Below are 23,025 nucleotides of genomic sequence, written 5' to 3' on the forward strand. Positions count from 1 at the left end.
TCTTTGTCCCCCATCCGTTAGAAAAAAAAATAGTCAAACAGAACAGCTTGTATGTAATGGATGTTTCTATTTATGTAATTGAATAGTTTTCATTAATAGCTGGTTCCACAGAACAGTGTTGCAGCTATTGATCAGCTACAGCAATTACAGTTGGGTAACTGCAGCCTTGGAAGGTTTAGGTCTGTCTTTTTTTTCCCCATGTTGGTAGCCATCAAACCTAGAGTTTTAGAGCCCAGAGTTTCATAAACATGATTAGTTTCCCGCCCAGGTTTGGAGATGCATCATTCACAGCGGTGCAGAGAGGTTTTCTCTCCCTCTCCCCGTGGTACAATCGTAGCAGTGCTTGCCCTCGGGTACCTGAGAATGAGAAGGGCCTCTCTGACCACTTCGCTGGAGTTTCAGTCACTTCTGAAGCTGTTTTCTTCTGAAGAAGGATTTAGAATGGAAGAAAAAAAAAAAAAAAGATAAAACATGACTGTTTTTAACAGAAGACTTTGCATTGCACTGGAAAATATTGTATTTCCTCACTGTGGTTGCTCATTTAAATTTTACTGCGTTTTCTAGCTTGTTCTTTGCCATTAAATTAGTTCTGTTTCCAGACATTAGCATAATCGCTTGTGGTAAAGTACCTTCAATTTTAGGCAAGCGTTATGCAGAAGGCTGTGAAAATAAATATGGTGAGGTAATTAAAAGTCTAATCACCTTTTTACTCCTGTGGTTACGGCTTTGCATGGCGGGGGTGTGGAGCGACCGCCGCCCGGGCGGGACCTGGGTGTGCAGATCTGGGAGGCAGCTCCTGCTCAGGGGGTTTCAGTCAACGCGAGTCGAACGAGTCTCTGTTCCTGAGCTGTAATTCTGCTGGTTCATCCCCTTGCTGCTGGCTGCTCTCGTGCCTTTATTTTCTCAGTTTCAGAGCCGTCTAGTATACAGTGCTTTATCTCTATGTGCTAATTGTAAAACTTCATCAAGCTACCTATTTTTTCCTTTGGCAAGTGATGTAGGTGAGAACTGCTAAGCTTCTTTTTTCCAAACCACAGTTCTTTCTTACAGTTCCAGGTCTTTTTTTCTGTTTTTCAATATCCTCCTTTCAAGGGAAAACCAGGGATTGATCAGTTGTCTGATACAAGTCTTTCTGATGTCCTATATGGAGTCGTTCCAGATGGATGTTTTCCTATGAGCATGTCTAATTACAGTGCTGGTCTTATCAGCTAAAAGAGTTTATCCTTAATGAGCTCTTAAATCGTTTTAGGATTAGTGCTTTCCATGGCCCACTGTAAAAGATTGGCCCAGATTCCCTCCCTGCCACCTCTCCCAGGTGTGCAACCGCAGGGAATCGCACGGGCAGGTTGGGCTTGGAAACCAAAACCTTTAGAACCAGAGTAAGAGCAGGAAACTCCGTCAGCGAGCGGCGTGGCAGCAACCCTTCTGGGGATGAGAATGGTCTGGAGGCTTCATAAGATTTGCATAAACAAGTGCCTGTCCTCTATTTATATCTTTTTCTTCATGAAGGCAGATAGGTCGCTCTCATCTCTTGAAGCAACACGACTGTTTGCAGGAGAGGTGATGCTCCAGAATGATCCTGAACTCTAAGAATGGCCTAATGAGTCAGAGGACAGGAGGATAATAGAGCCACCCAGAAAAATGCTCTGGCAGTGCCTAACGGCCCAGCAGCCGGCAGTTCCTGCAGAAGCTGCTTCCTCCACAGCAGAAGCTTCATGGGGAAGTACAGTGTGTCTCGAAGCGGAGTGCGTAACCACCTTTAGCTACTTTTCTTCTTTTACCACATCCTGTTTGCTACAACACCAGATTATGCGTGTGCTTTAGAAAAAGAGACGTTTTCTGATCTCCTAATATCTCTAATTTACAGGTGGAATCCACTCTTGCTTCTCCGCTGCCTTAAAACTGCACGTGCAGTTCTCCTCGTGCTCCCTTGCGCTGCAGGGTGGGCATGTGTGTGAAAATGCTGCTTTTGGTTCTGAAATGAGCTGAGGTGCGTGGCTGCCGGGCGGATCGGGCTCTGCTGCAGCTAGCCTAACTGCCAAGTGTTAGAGGGAGTGATTTAGGTCATCCTGTTACCTTAGAAAGGGATTATCATGGTTATTAAAGTTAAATGCTCTGCAGCAGACTTATTGCCAGTTATAGTTCAGGGACTCTTACGTCTGACGCTGGACTTTCTGCGAAACTGCCTCAGTCTGGTAGGCAGTGAATAAAGTTGGCTTACAAATTCTGGGATGTGGAGGTAAAACATCCTACAGCTTCAGGTCGAGTCTAAGGTTCGGCCTTGTGTTCTCAGGTGGCTGCTTGGAAGCTGGTGGGATGTGGTGGTTTGTCTGCACCCTTCCCAGTTTCTCATCTGTTGCACAGAGCTGTTGGGTTTGGGTCTTGGGGAAAGATGAGAACAGAACATGTTTTAGCTGTTTCAGCAGCTGGTCATACTGCAATATAAGCTTTTCACCTTGCCTAGTAAGGAACTTGCATTTTTTTTTTCCCTCCTGAAGCTGGATCTAATTTCTGTTTTATTTTCTTGAAATATAACACCTGTAAAAAGAACCAGTTAAAAAACCCTGTAGTTGATGTAATGAGTTACAAACGTGGTTTTTTTCCATATTTACCATCCACTTTTGTATAGTGAAGAATGATCTTTCTGGGGTGATTCATTTAACTGTCTTTTATATCCTCTTAAATCATCAGGCTCCAAGTTGGAGGTCTTCCCAGCCAGGGTGAGCATTTTGCCATCTGTATCAGTGCTTCTTCCCACACACGCCTGTCTTGTGAGGGGCTCTCTCGCTTCTTATCTGCTCCCTTTATACAGCTACAGCTAAGTATAGCTGGTGTATATTCCAACAGCTTTTAGCTTGAGTTTCCAGAGCAGATGAGCATTGGGTCTATTTTGTAGTTCCTTCTGCACAGGCAACCTACAACTGTGGGGAGGGACTTTTCTGCCTGCCCTCTGCAGTTAGAGGGAAATGTGCTCCTGACCATTCTGGCTGCTGTTTCCTCCAGCTTTGTCAGTGACAACTTTCTGTTGAGAAAAAAAAAACCAAACAAACCAAAAAACACAAAACAACCCAAACCCAACAAACTAGGGTGAGAACAGCTAAAGAGGTATTTTTTTTAGGGCAGTGAATCATGCTTTCTGTTGCTTGTTTCTCTAGTTCTGGACCCATCGTATTTCATTATTTCAGAATTTTGATGCTAATCATTAAATGGATCTTGAGTTAAAATCTGTTGAGAAAAACATTCTTGCTCTTCCTCTTTCTGTTGCCAGTGTGGTAGCACAGCGCACTGCGCTCCCTGAGATACCTAAAAATAACAGGCTGGGAAAAGTACCTCCCTAGAGCGTTATTTAAGCTATTGTTTAATTTAAGCATAAGATCTATGTGCTGTTGGCATTCTGAACTAATTAACAGTCCTCTGAGGAAATAACAATGAAAGCAATAAAACTTGGTTGGAAGTAAAGAAGAGCACCTGGGTTTTTGGCTACCAAATGAGCAGGGGATGACAAAATTAGTAGATCTTGCCCCTAGTCATTTCTAGCTGCTCGTGTGACTCTGAAGCTGCAGCCTGTGCTGTCGGGGAGGGATGTCTGAGCAGAGGGGGGGTCATGCCAGCAGCATTTCTCTGCCCGTGGCCTGGCTGAGCTTTTGGGGGCACCAGGGCTGGGGGTGGTGGCCTGTGGGGCTAGTGGCAGCTGGCAGCGCTGGCCCGGGCGTGCTGGGGAGCCCGTGTGCCCGAGTCCCCGCAGGGATGGATCACGGTGCCCCGTCCTTCCAGGGAGAGGTTGGTGGTGAGAGGAGGGGCTGCACAAAAACCTGTGCTAAAGTGTCTTTATACACTGCGAGTATTTTTAGAGCCAAAGTCACCTTGGGGTGTTGTACATCAGCTACTGATCAAGGCCTGAATGATTCAGAGTGTCACTTCCTCCTTAGCAGCGTTCACGAGACTTGTATCACTGCGCTGATTTTACTCTCTCCTGGCATATTGATGTTAAATAATGTGCAGCCATGGGGTAGGGAAAACAGTTACTTGCTTGGCGGGTTTTCTGTGAGAGCAAGGCTGTTTGTTCCAAGTGGGTTTATTCTGGGGTTCCTTTTCTGACCCAGGGAAGACAGCCACCATACAGAAGTAGACACCATCAAAATCAGGAAGTAACTGTATGAACAAAAAATAAGATTTAAAAAAACCTGTTTGAAGACTGGTCTTCTTCTTTCTCGTGTTACTTCTTATTTTCAAGTTTAGACTAAAACTTGGATTGCAGATCGTCTGCAGGAGGCCTTGGTGAAGCTGCTGAACCTTGCTTTCCTTGCAGGGTTCGTATGATCAGTTAAAAACAACATAAAACCCAAACCACAAGTAGATGTCGGAAACTGTGTGATTGTAAACTGAAACAGAAACTGTTAATGTAAGGCATTTCACAGTGGAGCTGTTCCTTCACAGCAGTTCTCCCCTTGTACCAAACTAGGGTGTGGACAGTGAGAAAGAGAAAACGTGCTCAGAGCTGCCTCCTAACACTCAGGCTGGGTTGCTGTATGTGGTTCTTTTTCACCGAATTAATGTTAGGTTTAAGATCTAGCTTTTTACGTCGTCATTTAAATGTTACTGGAAGCCACATTTCTTCCAATATACAGCTATTTTGTGGTAAAATAAAAGTGATACTTGCATGAATCGCATTGAAGATCATTTAGAGGGGTGTTGATGAAGGTTCCCTGCTGTAGATTTTTATGTGCGTTTTACCTGCAGGCAGCTTTAAGGAGGTGCTTGTCTTGTGTGTCAGGGGCAAATAGTATCTGAAGTCACTATAAAAAGATGTACGTATTCATTTTGGTTTTCCTTCTGATCATAAATAATTGAGCGTTTCTCTGTTGGGATGCAGCCTGATACACTCCCATGCCTGCCTTTGTGGAGGGGCTGAAGATACTCGCTTGTGTGATTTCCCAGTGGAGCTGCAGAATAGGAAAAATATATATCCTAGCATCTGGAACTTCACATAATAAACGATGTACAGAGGCTGATGTATATTATCATTGTCTTGGGGAAAAACAGTCTTTATCTCAGCAGAGCAGCGTAGTTACACAATTTTTGGGTTAGATTATCAAGAATTCCAGGCAGACTGGAAATTTTGAACTCCAGAAGTAGTGGTGTAGGAGAGAAGATGAGCAAGATAGGTAATGAATGTGACGTATGTAGAGCCAACAAATTACAGGTTGTTTGAATGAAATTTCACTTGGATGTTTCCCCGTCTAGGTTTTCAGCAAACATACCTGCCAGGCAGTCACGGTGACACGCAGCCTGCCATCAGCTCTCTGCGCTTCCCTGGTTTTTCCCCGGGAGGTGTGTACGTGAACCCCTTCCTTCGGGGTCGTTGGGTCCCTGGGTGATGTGTTCAGTCACCCCACCACTGCACACCTCCGGCCTTCCCGTGCAGCTCCCTCCGCAGGGCTCGGCCGGCGTGTGGGGGAGATGGCATCTGGGGGTGGAGGCACGGCGAGGGGCGCCGGGGAGGAGGAGAGGGCAGCCGGCCTCGGGCTCTCTGTGGGGGTACTGGTGGGGGACAGCGGTGAGGGACAGCCATTTCCAGCACGCAGCGGCCTCCAGAAGGTCTTCGTGCAGGCCCAGCCCGTGGGCAAAGCGTAGCTGGGCGCCAGGGTTGGGTCCTGCTCAAGGAGAGCTGCCCGGTAGCCTTCGTGGCGTGCCAGCTGCCAGGGAGGGCTGGCAAAGGCCAGCTTGGAAAGCTTTGAGCTAAAATGTTATAAACCCATCCTGAATATAGTGCAAAGCGACTTCCATACCAAAGATAGTGTTCTCTATCTGCTTGGGCTCGTTTGAGCTTTCTTAGCCCACTTCTGATGTTTATACTTGTGTATAAACAGGGGTGGTGTAGTCTTGATTTTTCCCCCCTCCTCCCCCCAGCAATTTCTCAGTCAGTCCAAAACAGTTGCACTCCCATCGAGTTTTTATCAATTTCAAGACTTTGAAACAATCCACAGACCAATTAAGCCTCTGCACACCACTGTGAAATAGGTAAATATTCGTTTTCCATGTCTGTAACGTGGCATAATACCAACTTTAATGAGATTTACCTTCATATCTCTGTGCTACTTACAAAGCAGATTCTCTGGTCCTGCCAGTGCTACTCATTCATCTCAGTGGGATAACTCATTAGTAACAGGAGAAAAGCTCAGAAACCAGGAGAAGGGTAAGTAGAATCTAAATTACTGATGTTGGTAAGTCGTCTAACTTTCAGGAGTGCTTTTAAGAGAGAGAGCAGTTAAGTCACAGAGCAGAGTAGCTGGGCAACGCCGGCCCTCGGTTATCTCTCGAATTCGTTTGCGGAGCAGAGAACAGACACGGATGTTTACTAAAAGCATTTCAAATCCTTTCGGTGTTCTATACCCATATCTGCCCTATAAAAGAATGATGCATAACACAACTTGCAAACCCCTCCGGGAAAGGTTTACAAGGTACTTGGTGCACCCTCAGGAGGTGAGTGATGTCCCCCATCGGAGCTCCGAATCTGCAAATTCCGTAGGGGAACATGCAGTAACCTTATAGGGTAGTTGCTTCTCTCTTTCCTGGCCTCTTTCCACCGACAGCATTATCTCCAGCCAGCGCCTCTATAATATTCTGCTCCCAAATGCGTGCGTGTCTGTGGTGGTTGGATAGGTAGGCTCAGGAATATGCAAACCAGTTTCTTAATGTTTCTAGATACTTCCGTCAATAATGTCTTTGATCAAAAGGAGAAAGAGTCTGAAGAGCAGTACAACCATCTGTTTCTGAATCTCCAGCTCTCGGCAGCTTTCTTCTTGGAGTGCACAGAGTGAACCAGAGGAAGGCTTTAAAATTCACGTAGGATAATCATCTGTGCTCTGTCATTGTTGTTTTAGTGGTTTTGCTGCTCTGTACCTAAGTGCTGTGTGTATTTACAAACAGAATACTACTGCTTTTGTGTTTTGATTCTAATCACAGTACAACAGTCGTCCTAGTTGCTGTTGCAGAACACTTTAAGATGCTGAACAGCGCTTGCTAAGGTAAATACTGGCATCAGAGGCTTGACAGTGCCCTTCTGTTGTGAAATTATTCTGTGTCTTCATTCTGTGCCATCACCCTGCGCTCACCGAAGAAAAAACCCACAGATGTAGGCCCTCTCTAAGAAGTAGAAATACACCTCCCAGTGCACTCTGTGCGTTTGTCACAGTGAGCAGTTCATAGCTCAGAGCATGTCGCGTGCTTCCCAATAATAAAGGGATGTTGGCTTGCGATATGTAAGTAATTTTAAGAAGTCGTGGAATGGGAAAAAACTGATCAAGAAAATAACTGTCACATCCTTCACGGGGACTGAATATTCTTGTGGCCTGGGAAAAGAACCTATAGAACACGTAACAGGCAACCATCATGACATTCTTAAGCTGCTGATACTTGTTAACTTGCTAATAGCTTGTTAGTAGCTGCTAATACCACTTGCAGAAGTGGTGGGAGTTTCTTCTGTTTACAAGTGAAAAAAGAGCAAAACCTCAAGTGCTGTGTAGTTCTTGAAGGCCTTTAGGGAGGGAATTTAATCTCATTCTTTGCAGTAACTGATGGATTGAAATGCTTCAATCCTGTCTTTAGTTGTCCTTTTAAAAGAAGTTAGATTCTGTTTTTACGTACCTTTGTTTAGCGATATTAGTCTTCCATCTTTTAGAGGTACCTTTTCTTATGTACAACCCTCCTTTCTTTGGCCTTTGAGGTGTTGAATGCCTTTGGTACTCAGCTTTACTCGACTGGAATTCTGCATGTTGAGGGAGACCGGAGTACGAAAGAGATGTACTAAGTGTTTGGCTCAAAGTTTTCCCCATTTTCTTTTTGTCGGTTTTATGTTTTATCGCATGTTCAGCATTCGGAGGCTCATTCCATGAGGATATTAAGATGATACGTGGTGGGGGTTGTTTTTGAGGCAAAGATCCAGTGGCAGTTACAGTGACTGAAGCACAGACATCACTTTTTCATCACCTTTTTTTTTTTTTTTAATGATTTACAGCTGCATGTTAAAAATAGAGCACATTCTTCTTTTCCTTAGAAATCCTTTTATCATTTGAATTGGTGTGCCACCACTTGACATCTTGACAGCTGCTGGTCCTACCCTTTGAAAGTGCTGAACTCCCGCCTGCTGTCAGAGGACGTGGAAGGGTGTTTGCCATGTGCCTTCTCGTTTGCAATGCAGACTCTGTAATCCACCTCGAATATTTTCCTCCAAACTGCTCTTCTGGGACGGAAGCAGAATACTAATTGAAGGTTCTCAGTAAGTCAGTATATTCGCTGCTTCAGCTCCTCCACCCCATCAGCCTGTGCTGGGGTTTGAGGCAGAATCAGCGACGGCTCCTCCGTGGTGTGGGTGCAGGGGGGGGCGCTGCAGCCCCTCTGCCCCCGTGGCTGCGGGAGCTGGAGGCACCCACGGCTCCAGCATTTGGGAAACTGCCCCGCCAAGTTTTACCGAGTGGTGGAGATTTCACTGGGTGAAAAGCTAATGGAAAATGTGCCTGGAAATCAGGATTTTCTTTGAAGACACTTCAAACCTTTTAGCCAAAGTTTATTTTCATATAATGATTTATAGATGTCATTAAACAAGCTACCTGGCAACTGGCAGACTAATTTTGAGCTCAGTTTGATGATGTTCTAGGGAAATGGTTCAGCGCTCCTCACCGTTGTATGCAAGTCCTGTCTCGTAAAATGTAATTTGTTCTTCTACCCTGCTTTTTATGCACAGAGATAGGTTTTAATTTGTCATGATGTATTATTTTTAATGAAAATTGAATGTACATTAGGCTCTATTAGTAAAAATAAGTTAAGGACAAATAGCTCATAATTGGAAAGAGAAGTAGTGAAATCTGTGGTGCCTTCTGGGCTGTGAGGATTTTTGTGGCTTTGTACCTTGCCAAAGCTGTGATTCCTACGCAGATGAGTTTTCCCTGGTAGTAACAAGTCTCTTTGTTCCTGAACGAGGAAGTCGGTGGTTCTCTCATTTCTGGAGCTTCTAGGTGGTCTTAATTATCCTGCGCTATGGCAACTGCGTGCGTGTACGTACAGAACAAGATTTTGAACTTGACTGGATGTTCTGTAACAGCTGCAAGCTGGTTTGAATTATAATTTCCATGTGGTTTAACAGGAGACCCCTACCCCTGACTTCTTGTGTCCAAGACCCAGATCTGTTATTGGTACCGATGGGGGCTCCTTACGTTGCTTGAGGCAGATAAAATGGGATAAACCAGGAGATGGCATGTGGGGAGGAAGGGTGGTTTTCCAGCGGCAGAGCCAAGCGGGAGCCTCTGTTTCTGGTCCTGGCTCCCTGTCGCACGGGGGCTACAGCTGGGTAGAGCTCGGGGCTGTCACCGCGGGTCCTGACAGAGCCTGGCCCCCACGTCATGGTTAACCAGCAGCTGGGTTTAACCACTCGGTAGTTCCTCAGCGGTGTGTGAGCTGAGTGTTGCTGTCCCTGCGTTTGCTTTGCTGCAGCAGTTCTGCACTTTTCTGGGCCGAGGTGTCTGTGGTAACACCACATACAGGCACCCCCCCCGGCCACACTCCTCTGACTTTTTATGCCTGAATTCAGCCAAGTAGGGAGGAGCAGCAGTGGTCTTGGAGGGACTGAGGACAGAGACCTTGAAGTGACCTCAGTGAGGAAAAATCCTCGTGTTGCAGGGTCTGCAGAGCTCCAGCCCGGGCCGGGGAAGCTGGTGCTGGAGCTTTGTCTGCCTGGCAGCGGGAGCCGTTAGCGGCGGCCGACAGAGTCGAGCCTCTACTGATTCTGGTGCAGATGTCACTACTTATTTGTTTGTCATTATTCTGTATTTATACGCAGCACGTTTAGTTAGGATTTGGAAGCAGCTTGATATTTTTGTTTTTCTAATTTGCTATTTTGCCTACTGGAAAGAGTCTACATCAGCATTTTGGACCATGATCTGGTCTGCTGTAAATAGATGCAGCTTCCTTTCAATCAGTGACATTGTAAATACTTATATCAGGCCTGAACGCGTCTATTTTTAGCTTTGCTGTCTTACCTAGTCACTTCTGTTTGTTTTAATAAGGTTTTTATTTACTCCTGTTAAAAGGGTATTTGAATCAGATACTAATAAAATTCCGGTCAGATAAGTAGTTTTCTCCAAGGTTTGTTTTATTATGGAGTTCCTAATTAATTTTTTTTATTTTATTATTCCGTGCTCTCAGTTAATTGACGTTCTCGTGAAGGCCAAGATAAGGTGTTACGAATGCAGAGGTGACCTTTGGATGGTAGGAGAAGGCAGGAGGCCAGCACTCGCCCCTCTGCCTGCCCAGACCTGCTGATGGGGCAACTCATCCTGCTTTTAATAACAGGAGTAGCAGGGCAGGGAAATTGCAAGTGACTGTAAAATGAGAAGGCAGCTTTGATCCCTGCAAGTGGACAGGGCAACATTTCTTCGTCAAAACTGTGAGAGAGGGGTTCTACACTGCAGGTTTTACTTTTTTTTTTTTAAAAAAAAAAAAAGGCTCTGCTAACAAAGAGGTGGCTTTTAAACACGCCGTGTCTTGGCAGAGCAGAGCCTGGTTCCATCGGTCTCGCTCGCGCTGTGCGATCCCTTGCTGGAGGCTGTTTTGGGGGGACTTCAGGTGGAGTCTTGCTTGTGCCAGGGTGGATGCAGCTCCTGGGCTTGCATCAAACCGGGGCGACTGCAGAGGTGTGAATTGAAAATTCCGTAGATGGAGTGTGTTAAATGGATAAACGTCCCAGCCCGGCATCGCCTGGGAAGAGCTGGGTTCTCACGGGGGACGGGCAGCTAGCCGTGGCTCCCCGCCAGCCTTTTGGTAGGAGAAGGGTGGTGTGGGCAGCAGGGAAACCCTGCTCGGAGGGGAGAAGTCGTGCGGAAGGCTGCTTGGGGCAACAAAATAGTAAAAACCATAATCAGCTCGTAGACACGGTGTCTGTGGCCAGGTTTGGCAGGAGCTGGTCCCCAGCTGCGTTTCTGGGCTGTGCCCGAGCCAGGCTGTAAGGAGTGCTGGCCTCGGGAGGTAAGAGCCAGGCCTTCACTCGGGGAGGTGTGGGGGGCTGCCGTTGGCTTAAGAGTCAGGATTTCCTGCAAAATTGCCGAAATCCTGTTAGAAAAACGTAATTATTTGAAATAAACATTGAAGTAAGAATGATGTCCTTTTCTAAAAGAGATGTACTGATGGGATTCCGTTCCTTGTCCCCTCCAAGCCTGTGAACAGACTTTGTCGGGTTGGGGATGAGCTCTGGGAATGGCCCGGCTGCTCTCCACGTCTCCCCTCTCCGTCCCCCACTGCATCCTGACCACGCTGCAAACCTCAAGGGTCATCTTCATCCCTCCTTGAAAGACATTTTGTCTTGGTAATTAGAGTTAGTGCAATTAATGGCATTTGGCAAACTCAGCTGTACAGGATTGCCCATAAAAAGATAATGGGAAAAAATTATTGTCCGGAGACCAGGAAAGCAGCGGCTTGGAGCTGGGTGCTGTCTCGTGCTCGTGTGTGCATGTTCCTGATAGCATCCACCACTTTGCTGTTACCAGAAAAAGCTTTTAAAAAATATTTTTCTTTCCCCTTAACAACTAGTGATCTGGTTGTTGCAGAAATTATATAGTCTAGAAGAAGGAATCTTTAAAGCAAAAGCTGTCAGCATCTTTATTTCATAAATAATTGCTGGTTCCTTTTATCTGTTATTTAACGCTATCATTTTTTTAATTCCTGCTTTCTGTTCTTGGTCTTATTTTTCTGTGTGTAGTTAACTGTGCTTATTGTGCTTTCCGTCAGCTCTCCCTGAACTTCTTAAAACTACTGTCACTTATTCAGTGCTGCATCTGTCAATTAGTTTTGCTATTATCTGAGAGTTACAGTCTCTGGCTAGTAATTTTTCACTCAATCTAAGAACATCAGTAAAAGAGGAGATTTCCTTTATGCTGCAGTGGAAGCACATTGATACAACGGGAGGTCGAAAGAGAAACGCTGCCAGTGTGGAGAACGTGAAGCTCTAATCGGATTTGTTTGAGTTTGGGGCAGTGGAAAGATTTCCAGTGTGCTGCTACCTGGGGATGCGGATTGCACGGTCAGACAAGCTGCAGACCCGAGTCGAGGGAGGGAATGGTTCATGGCCAATCATTAAAAAAAATAAATAAAAATCAGGGAATAGCACTTCTTAAATGAAGAATTTACCCACAAAATCTTCAAAATTTTTCTTAATACTTAGGAGTTTTAGGTCCTTTTGAGCAGTACTCTTGACCGGGTAGTGGAGGTGCTGATTCTGTTTCCCTCCATTGTAAATCTTTAGTGAATTAATTCCAGGTCCCTAAGACCCGCTCTCATCGCTTGGCAATGTGGTTTTATTTCTTGGCTTCCCCAAAGATTTTTCCTTAACATCTCTGTCCTCCAGGCTCTGCAAGAGTCTCTCACAGTCCCCAGATCCTTCTTCACTCCTTGCCCCTAACCATCAGCCTCTGATCAGTCATCCCTGGAGGTGAAGTCTCCCTGCAGGCCTCGTGTCTTCCTGGCAGCGCGGCAGCGATTCGCCGCCTCCGGCCGCTTCCCTGCGCAGCCGTGGGACGTGGGCAGGAGAGCAGCTCTGTCCAGGCAGGGCGAGGGATGCGTTTGGCTGCCTGCGATTTGCTGCCTGACATTATTGTCCTTTTGACAGAGAAAATGCCCGAGTTGACACCCTTTCCCTCTGTTTTCATGAGGCGAGTCGAAAAAAAAAATAAAATCTCATTATTCATTAAATTATCAGTTAGGTAAAAAGAACTCCATCACTTGGCTTATCCTTCCCCAGATACAGCCTGCTGGAGATAAAGGTGCTGGACACCCACAGATTTTTCTCTGATGCCTGTGTTGTGAAGTATTTGAAGAGCAGCACTCGGTATCCTGCAGGTCTTCGGAACGGGTGCTGGTTGTAGGGTGGGGGCTGTACTGACAGTCACGGAGACCCTGGAGGGTGAGATGACCCGAGACTTAGTGGCAGAGCGGTGCGTGTGTCTGTCATTCTGAATTGTTGCCTGGAAAGCTTATGGAACGTAATCCTTCTTATGATTTGGGTAGAGCATGTCTTTTAAAAAATAATATTAGAAACGTTTTTGTCAAGGGAAGTTGGTCCTTGTGAAATCCATTTTTTTCAATAAGCTGTATGTCTTAATATACATACATAAGTGCTCTCAGTCCATAGGTACTTCAAAGGAAACTTGAAATATCTATTTTTATGTCAACCTAACTGGTATCAAACTGTATTTCTTACAAGGAATGGGTTTGGGTTTTTTTTCTCTGAAAAGACAGTGGTGGATTGTCGATGAAAGCTGATGCTCTAATTTATGTGTTACGCTCCGCGAGCGTTAGAATAATACTTCTTTTAGATGTTTGGGATACTGACCTTTTCAAGTGTGGTGTTTTGTTGTTTTTTTTTTTCCCCCCTCTTGTAACTTGTAAAAATTACAATAAAAAAAAATCTTACCCATTTTCCTGGCTACGAGAGCATTTGTGTGTGACCTCGTGCTGTGCCCAGGGCGAGGAGCGGGACCGGCCCCCATCTCCCACCACCCTGCTGCTCTGCAGGGTACGGTTTTGTCCACAGCAGGCTTGCAGATGTCTTGGGTGTCCTGTTGGTGAGTAATTACAACGTTGGTAACTTCATGGAGAAGAGATTTTTTTTGTGCTATAAATTATTTTACTGCAGTATTTTCCAATAGGTTGGGGTTTTTTTTCATCATATGCTTTAAAATGCTGCTGTAATAATTCTGCTTATCTTCACTGGAACCTGGCTAACAGCATTTCTCAGTATTAATTCATATGTCTAACTTATTATAACTATATTAATCATCTATAAAAGTTTCAACTTCTGGTTTTGGATGTCTCTAGTTTTTTGCATAGCCGTGCAGTTTGGAAGAGAGAGACTGGGTGAGGAGCGGGCAGCGTAAGCCTGCTGTTGTTCCTTGTTCCCTGGTCTCGGGACCCTTTTCTTTCTCTGCAATAATTAAATTTAAAAGTTTGGAAAACATTAAACAGGGCTAAAACGTTTGGCATGGCGTTGTTGAAAATTTGTGTTGGTATATTTTCGCACTCCTCCCACAGTTGTCTTTGTGGGTTGGGATTTTGTGTTTGTGGGTTTTTTTGGTAAACAGCCAGTAGCTGGGGCCACGCCAGGGATTTTTCTTTCACTGCATTCATTGCTGTTTGTGCCACTCTTTAGTCTCTTAATTACATGACTGTAATCTTCTTTGGTTCATTGTCCAAATAGAAGTTGACTCAATTCACCGTTACTTTGCTCGGTGCTGCCGCCGTTCCGATCATGTGTAAAATAAGAGTTGGTGACTTGGGTTCAGTTCCGTAGGTGGCAGGGTTTGTTCCCCAGCCCGTGCTGCTGGGGGGCGGTGGGACGTGCAGTTTGGAGTCTCTGGAGGCGGGTGGCCTTGGGTGGCTTTGGAGCAGAGGGGCTGGGGTGTGCCTCGCCTGCTTGGAGAGGGCGCCCGTGTCCCCCGCGGCCCGTGCCTCCGCGTTTGATGCCCGCCCGGGATCTCCGTCCGTCCCACCAGGCGTGGGCTGCTCCGGCGCTTCGTCCTGTCCCCGCTGCAGGAGGGGAGGGCAGCTTATGACGGGTATTTCCAGTAAAATAGGAACCAAGACAAGCCCTTGAAAAAAAGAGAAAAGAAAAAAAAAAAAGGTGCTCCAATTGCAAATTGCTTTTAAGAAATAGAAAACTTGGAGTTGGTTTTGTTTGGTTTTTTTTGAAAAGCATGTTTGTTTATAAAATATTTCAAGCATGATTTTTTCTTTTTAGAATAACTAGAAAGTTTGGAGAATCTCATAAGAGAATCTCTTAATTAGATTTCTCTCCTTATTTAGAGAACAAAACCCAGTTTGTGTAATCTTTGAAGTATCGTCCTGATCAGCTAAATGAGTCAAGCGAAGTAGAGGAGCTGTCTGGCCTTAATCCCTTTTCGGGTATTCTGATCCAAATCAAGCCAGGGGACTCCCGGAGAACATCCTCTTCCGATGGGAAATTTAACTCGGGATCCAGATACAGCTAGAGGGGCTACCAAGAAGCTGATAGATGTTTTTTCATTGTACATAAATTAAAGCTTTTGTTTGCCTGATTAGCATTGCTTTGTCTGCTGCCACTAATGGTTTGCTTCTGAGCAGTTGGTATTTTTTTACCTTATTCGGGTCTTCGGTTAAATTAGATGATAGTGAGTTGAAAGGACATGGTGTTCGTAACTGACAGTAAATGCTCTCCTGTACACACTGCGGTGAAATTACTACGTAGCACGTGAAGTGGGTTTTGCATTTTTTTTAAAGATAGTATAGTCTGGGAAACACGGGATGTCGTAGGTGGTTGTATTATTTCTTAGTTGAGCGTGCAGTGATGTGCTACTTTTTTTTTTTTGTGGTAATATAATTTTGCTATAAAATCAAATTGCAGTTACATTTTAATTTATAAAAAAAATAGGACTCGTGTGTGTGTGTGTGTGTGTGTGTATATATTTTTTTTTTTTTTTGTGCTGCCCCACTGGGAGAGGAGTCGAGCCGGACAGCGGGGTGGGGTGATTCCCAGCCAGCGCCAGCCCTCACCTCAGCCCCTTTCTCTGTTTAGTTTACACTTTTGTGGTCTTACCTCCAAAAGTTGGGTGGTGTTTGAGTAAGTCTGGAGTAACTCTGAATAAGGAAAGGTATTGCCTGCTGCAGGGCAGCGTTCGCTTACAGCTCTGAGGGGCCGGCGGATAACCCAGGCAGCAGCGGAGACAACAGAGCCCCACGGAAAGTAAAAGGGTGGCAGGTACCAGCTCTGGGCAAACACCGTGGCAGAACTTCCAGGAGACAAAACATTAAGATGCTTCTAATGGAAAATTCTCATCAGCAGGCTGCAGAGGTCATGCTTTAAATTACTTGCAAAGGAGCTCTAAAGATTCTGTTGTAATTTATTGTGCTATAAAACCTATTAGAGTAACATTAACCAGTAATTCTAAAATTGGAATGCAGAAGAGGTCGCTTTTTGTCAATAAAAAGTAGGTAAATCGATTTCAAAAAATGAAAACACATGGATAGTATCTAGCTTTACTCTTGACAGAAGAAAGAAAACCTGATCCATGAAGAGGAAGGGGATGTTCTGGTGCATTATGTAAACATCTCGTAAAATTCTCAGCAGGTAGAAATTGGAATATGTTTAATAAATCTTGGTGAGGTGAGGTGAGTGAGGTTTATAATCCTCCTCTGCTCAGAATGCTGTGGAGCTGTGGGTAATCGGTGTTGTTGAGCTGAGTTAGAGCTACTCACACAGCTACGTACCGTCCGTGATGGTCCCCGCGTGGTTTGTGTCCCTTCTTACTCCTTACCAGAGCAATGATACTTCTTTTTTTTTTTCTGATTTTTTTTCTGTTTTCCTTTTTTCTTCCCAGGATTTTTGCTTTTCAAAGACTATTGCATGAACGAGATTGATGAAGCTGTCCCTCAACTGAAGTTTTATGAAGAGGTAAGTGGCTGTTGGTGGCTTTTGGGGGCAGGAGGGCGTGCAGGGGTGCATGTTTGGTGTCATCCAGCTTCGTGGTGGAAGGGTTGATTCATAAGGACAGTGTTTTATATAGTAGTGCTGGCATCTCAAAGGCACAAAGCTATCATTTTAAACACGTTCAGGAGACTTTTAACAACAGCAATGCAGCTGTTTAATCAGGTTGGTCATTTGGTACAACATGTTTTCATGAGAGTAGTGCAGATTTCTTTGCCCTCTTACCGAGCAAATACTTAGGATTCAGAAAACTGAGTATTTGCAGGAAAAATCTACTTAGCTCAACTTCTGACAGTGCTTTTATTTGTATATGCTGAAACTTTTTATTAAACATAAGCTGACAAAGCATTATAAAAGCTACTGTTACAGTTTCTGTCCTTCAGGGGTAAAGCATGTTTAGATTTGAGGCATAATATGTTGAAAACAAAACAACAGCAGAAAGTTGCCTGAGCAGCCACCTAGTCAAGTGCTCGGTTCACCACATTCATGTGTCAGACAGTAACTTGGAAAATACTGAGAGAATGATGGAAAGGGGGAGAATTCTAATAGAGATGAAAATATCTTTAGGTTGATCAGTCTTTATTGTCGTAAGGTACACGCTTTGGCTGTGGTTCGTTTGAAACGAGTTGGAGTTAGGTTCATCTCACTCTCTACTTGTTCAGTATCTCTGAAGTTATAAGCTGGGTATGTTCTTGCAAAATGGGATAAGCCTTTGATCTTCACTTGTGAAGACAATGACAAGTCTTAGTTCTGTCGCAAACCAGAGGTGAAGTTAAAGTAGGTAACATTTTGCCAGCTCGCGGGAGAATTACAGCAGTGGGTTGCTTCTTTCAAAAGACCTGAAAGCAAAGCCAGAGCTTCTTATTCCTGTAGCGGGCGTGGGACCTGGATTCACGGCTGTTGCACAGAGTGAAGCTTCTCCTTAGAGGCAGAAAGCCTGAACTAAACCAGAGCACCTTGGAGTGTCCCAGAGGAGCAGAGCGGAGCGTGGCCCCGCGGAGCACCCTGCCCTTTGTCCCTGGCGTGGCTGCCAGCTGGTGCTGTGGGAATCGTGGTGGCTTCTGGCTCGGCTCTGTGTCACCCCCTGAGGAGGCACCGTGGCTGCTCCTCCGCTCCCTGAAGCTTTCCCCGCGCCCTCCGTGCCCCCTCACGCCGCCCAGGCAGAGCCCCGGGCCCCGTTTGCAGCTGATGCTGAGCAGCTGCCCGGGCTCCTGGGAAAGGAGATGGGGCTGCAGGTCCCGTGTCTGGATTTCCTGCGTCTCCCTGTGGATCAGACGGCAGAGCGGAGCTGTGCTGGCGCTGCGTGAGGCTCCCGGGGGCGCTGGGGACTTGCAGGGGCAGGGTTGCAGCAAAGCCCCCCCCGGGCACTGCGGAGGGGTGAGAGGAGCCCCCGGAGAGCGATACCAGGGGTGGCTTTAGATCGACCAGGGCAGTGGTTCTCTGTTGTCACCAGATAATCGATGGAGACACTAACAGACGTCGTGCCCGAGGCAGGCATGTGTGCCGAGGATCAATAACGGGGGGGCACCGGGGCCCTCCTCAGCCCTGCTCTGCCGGGGAAACCCGAGGAGTCTCATGGCTCCATTCATTCCGCGTTATATTTGTGACACTCTAAATATAAAACTGGAGCTAATCCTATCATAGGTGCTGCTTTCAGTTGGAACATGCACACGTGCTTTTAAAATGCAGCCTGTCTTGCTCAGTGTTAATTGGAAATGCAGCCTGAGATAACCTCGTCTCTGGATTACTCTTAAGCTGATGATTTAAAATTTTTTCGTGCTGGTGGGCTAACAGCACGCAGGTAGGCTAAGCTGGTTATCAGTTTGGAGATAAATCCTTAGCAATATACGGTTCCCCCACTCAAATTAGATGCTCGCTGTCAATTAAGAAGAATCTTTTTTTCTGTCGTTTCCATCTTTTCATATACTGAAGATATCGCTGTCATAAGTAATCGAAAAGGCGTGTTGTAACAGATTGTTTAGGAAGATTATTTTTAGCTGCCTTTTTATCTCTGAAACAATTTGAAATTGTATTTTTAGGTTATTAGCAAAGCATTGCCTAAAAAGAATTTAAATGCTTTGTCATGCACTTTTTGAAAAATCCCGTTAAAGATATTTAAAGAGAAGCGCGTTGCGTTTTCTTCTGTGACACACTAGATTCAAAAGCTTTCCTTTTTATTTTTATACATTTGATTTACTTACTGCATTTATTACATGTAGAATAATTTGGGTACGTTGCTACATTAAAACTTGCTTGATGTAGAAGCGCTCCGTACTCCAGGGATTTCATATTACTGCAGCTTAAGTCACGATCAGGCACTTAACCGGTCGAGTGATTCATCCAGATCGGTTTCAAAAAAAAAAAAAAAAAAAAAAAAAAAGGAAAAAAAATGAAAATTTCTAGGTGCTTGAAAACTAATGCGTTCTGATTTCAGTTTTTGAAAAGATACTTTGTCAGACACTTTTCTTGAGGTGAGCTGAAGTTTGCCGGGGAAGCGTTGAAATACGTGGTGCCACAGTCTGTTATCTCTGGGTCAGGAGCAGCGCTGCAGCTGGCAGAGGCAGGTTACGGGTGTAAGTGGTGACACCCCTAGCTCTGCCTGGTCCTGTATTTTTTTTTTTTGGCACGGTACAGTACTGTTCTATTTAATAAACATGTAAAATTAGCCCGTGGATAAGTCAGGCACGCGTGTCAGATGTGATCAGAGCAGGGCTGTCTCATCGCGTCACCGGGGTGCTGAGAGGCAGCGGGTGTGGGGGGGCAGGCTGAGCCACCCAGGGGGTTGGTGCCCATGGGGACTTGTGTCACCTGCTGTCCTCTTCTCCAACCCTTGACAAAACAAAAGGGCTTTGCTTAGAAACCCCACTGCAAGGACAGGGGGGAGAGGGACTGACCTGGCACCAGTGTGGCTGGTGGGGGGGGCTGTTGCAAGAGACCCCTCTGCTTTGAGTGCAAATTGAGGTGGTTTAATAAAATAAATGCTGAAGGGCAGGATGTGGCATTCAAGTAAGACAGTATGATACGAATCAGGCTTTCTCCTGTACTTCTAATTATTTTGCAGCATTTCATTAATTAAAAAATGTTTCTTTGGCAAAGATGTCCTGAATCATTTTAATTATAAATTGGTACCAAGGGGGGGAAGTAGTCACAGATGGCAAAGCATGGTGGAAGCGTTGCCTTACCGTAGTCAGCAAACGAGAGGGCTGCAGCTAGAAAAATACCAACTTTAATTACGATGTTGCACAGTCAAGGGTAGATTGGGTCGGAGTTTGTCACCTGGAGACCTGTTGCAGAATGGAGAAGTGCAGCCTGGCCTCTGAATGAAGGAAAATAATATAGTGTATTGTGACATAGAGGCTAAACACTTTTTTTTTTTAAAAAAAAGAATTTCTTTACTTCTGGAAGTCCTCAGCAGCGTGCTGCGTGTTGGCGCCGGCGCTGCCCTGCGTGGCTGGCAGGAACAGCGGAGCCGCCTGTTCCATCCCCGCAGGCCCAGCCTGGACGCGCTCCCCGCCCCGGGAGGAGGTGCTGGTTTCCTCAGGCTTTACTCCTTCCCCTGACAGTACAGACAGCTCCGATACGGCCTGTTCCTGCCCGGGCAGGCGCTGAATCCGATCCAGCTGGGTCATCCTCTGCTTCGGTTTCCTGGAGGCGGCGGCGGGCCGGGAGCCAGCCTGCACGCTGACATTGCTTTGCATCCTGCGACCTCTCAGGCTGGTGCTGGGGAGGTCCAGCAGTGAGAGCTGAGTCTTTTCTCTACAGATCCTGGGCAGGTTTTTTTACATTCTGACAGTCCTGTATGAACTTTCCCTAAATACACTCCAAAGGATCCTTGAACTTGGTGAGGTTTTTTCTTCTGGAACCAATTTTCTGGCTTTGCTCTGTAAATTAGCCATACGGGATGGCTGGTGCTTCGCCTGGACCACACTGACCTCCTCTATCCCACCTGAAGGAACTTGATCTGTGTTGTGAAACTGTCTTTCTAGCCAGCTTTAGGATTTAAATTCAACATGCAGCTGAACTGCGTGAACATCTTGAAATGTGTTTTACGTTCCTGCTCGGACGTTGGTACTTGGACCGGGCTTGGGCTGGCAGCCACGGGCTAGCACCAGCCAAGGCTTGTGCTGCCTCTGCGATACCAGAACCCTTCTGCTAGCCCAGGGAGCTGGGAAAAGGGCACGTGCTGCTGTGCTGCAGGTAGTCCAGAGCATCGAGTGAAATAATCTGAGAGGAGGTCAGTGCTCTCAAGTGTTAGCGGCGCGGGGTCAGTGCTCCCCGTCCGGGAGCTGAGCAGAGGGGGAGAAAATCTTCAGAAACATCGCTGTGCACGCGGGCTCGTCTCACACCCCCTGCACGCCCGGCCCTCTCGCTCAGTCACCTTCTGGCTTCCCCTGCACAGAGCCGTGCTCTGGCAAACAGTAGATGGAAAACGTGCTGCCTCAGCTCCGTCCTTTTCAGACTTTAGAAGACAAAGCTTTGTAGCAGTTTTAAGCAAATCAGCTTCCCTGCATAAAAATTCAAGGATAAAGAGGGAAATCTAGGCTCAACTGTGGCTGCTTTTAAGTCTTCATTAAGAAAATAAAGTAAAATAAAACCTCGGCCAAAGCCTTGTTTTTACCAAAGGAGTGAAAAGTCATTAGAAGCGTGCTCACCTAATGGACCCTTCTCTCTTGTATTGCAGATAAAAGAATACGAGAAACTGGATTCCGAGGATGAGCGTCTGACCCGCAGTCGGCAGATTTACGACACGTACATCATGAAGGAGCTCCTGTCCTGTTCACACGTGCGTATCCTCCAGAGCTCACGCTGCTCTTGGCCTTCCTTCAGTAACTTGACAGCAGCGATAATCCAAAAGAGCTTCAGTTTCACTCGGAGAACAATTAAGACTGTTGCTGAAGGAATCGTTACCACAAATACTTGTAGCCCTGCGGATTTCCGTTGGAATTCAGCATGTTTGTGGGTTGTTTTTTGTTTTTTTTTTTTTCAGCAGTGAGATGTAACGATGGGTGCTGCGTGCCTGTTGTTCTTAAGCTTGGTGGTACGCAAAGGAAATACTTGGAGGTTTAGCTGTTTTGTATTATTTTAAATATTTTAAAATACGCTGAGCGCAGCCTGTGTGTGTGTATACGTGCATGGGTATACGTACATTAACCAACCCCCTCCAGCCCAGCACAACCCGGCCCCCAAAAACTCAAAGCAATGTGAGCTGCCGGGGGCTCTGCGGGACCGTTCGGGTGCTGAACTTCGGTGTCTCTGAAAGCTCAGAGTAAAGTTTGAGGTTTTGTCCAAAACGGATGGCGCAAGGATTTTATTTTATGCTTTGTTTGGTGCAGAGCAGTCTCCCATGCCGTGCTGGGGACAGTGCCCTTTTTAGACGCAGTGGGAGTTGAGGGCGTGGGGCTGTGTTGTGGCAGACGCAGCTTTGTTGAAGTCGGTGAAAACGCCCGTTTCCTCCAGCTGAAGTTTCGGCCCATCGATCTGTGCTGAACCGTTTCCTTTGCTCTTACTTTAAATACTAATTTTCAGTGTTTTACCCTAGCGCCACGGTTCTTTGGGTGAAGGGTTCAAGCGCTTTTTTGTGAAACGTGCAGCATTGGCTCTGTAACAAACCCATGTCTGCTGCTGTCTCTGGAGCTGTCCCCGAGATGAGATTTTCCCTGAGCATCATCCCGCCCCTTTTACCTTCACCTTTGTCCTCCTCATCTTCCCCTCTCCCGCCTTCCTGCTTCAGTGGAACTGTTCTAGTGCATCACTGTGCCTGTGGTGCCCTCGCCCTGGGGGCGGGGGGGGGGGGGGGGGGGGGTTTGCGTGTGGTTAAAAGAACAACAGTGCTCGAGACCTTAAATGAAACCTTGCCGACTGTTTGAAACCTTTCTTTTTCTTTTCCAAAAGCCTTTCTCAAAACAAGCTGTAGATCACGTACAAATGCATTTAGCCAAGAAACAAGTGCCAGCCAGCCTTTTCCAGGTGAGGTTAAGACAGTCTGTATGTTCAAGTTTTCTTCACTTATTTGACAGTAAGTGACTCTGTACGTGCTATTTTAGGAGACAGAATAAATGGTACTGGTACATATTCTTCGCTGTAATAGTGGTATCAGAAAGCTCTTCGAAGTCAAATAAAAATTACAAATTACTATTCTTATCGGGAATATTTTAAAGCACGTTTATGAAAGCAAACTATGCCCTGGCATATGAATTTACGTAATTTCAAGCCATTAAATGATGTAGAGTAAATCGCTTTACATCAGAGGGATACACATCCTGTCAGGATAAACCGAACTGCACCGTGGAGAAGTTGCTTTAATGTTTTAGTCATGTGAAATCTTTTGTATTTCTCCTTTTTTTTTTTTTTTTTTTTTTAATTTTAAGATATTTAAGATATTTAAGATTAATTCCTAGTTGATGATGGTGTGGAGTGAAGCATTGGTACCATCTCGCGTGTTCTTCTGTCTCTCCACAAGATAAAATCCGATCAAAAGTTGCCTGTCCAAACAGGAGTTTCTGTACCGTGAAAATTGTGGT

The 23,025-nt window shown here is 45.8% G+C and overlaps 1 protein-coding gene across 2 annotated transcripts in view; it reads left to right on the plus strand.

Annotated features, from left to right (window-relative positions):
• Positions 1–23,025, plus strand: part of GRK3 (G protein-coupled receptor kinase 3) — a 50,918-nt gene that overhangs the window by 2,140 nt on the left and 25,753 nt on the right. For both annotated transcript variants that reach the window (XM_026859480.1, XM_026859481.1), the window contains exons 2-4: positions 16,398–16,471; positions 21,186–21,287; positions 22,397–22,471. In XM_026859480.1, coding sequence (XP_026715281.1) covers positions 16,398–16,471; positions 21,186–21,287; positions 22,397–22,471 — 251 coding nt within the window. The remainder of the gene's footprint in view (positions 1–16,397; positions 16,472–21,185; positions 21,288–22,396; positions 22,472–23,025) is intronic.

Source organism: Athene cunicularia (assembly GCF_003259725.1).
Source record: "Athene cunicularia isolate RWA chromosome 15 unlocalized genomic scaffold, athCun1 chr15_part1, whole genome shotgun sequence".
NCBI classification, from domain to species: Eukaryota; Metazoa; Chordata; class Aves; order Strigiformes; family Strigidae; genus Athene; species Athene cunicularia.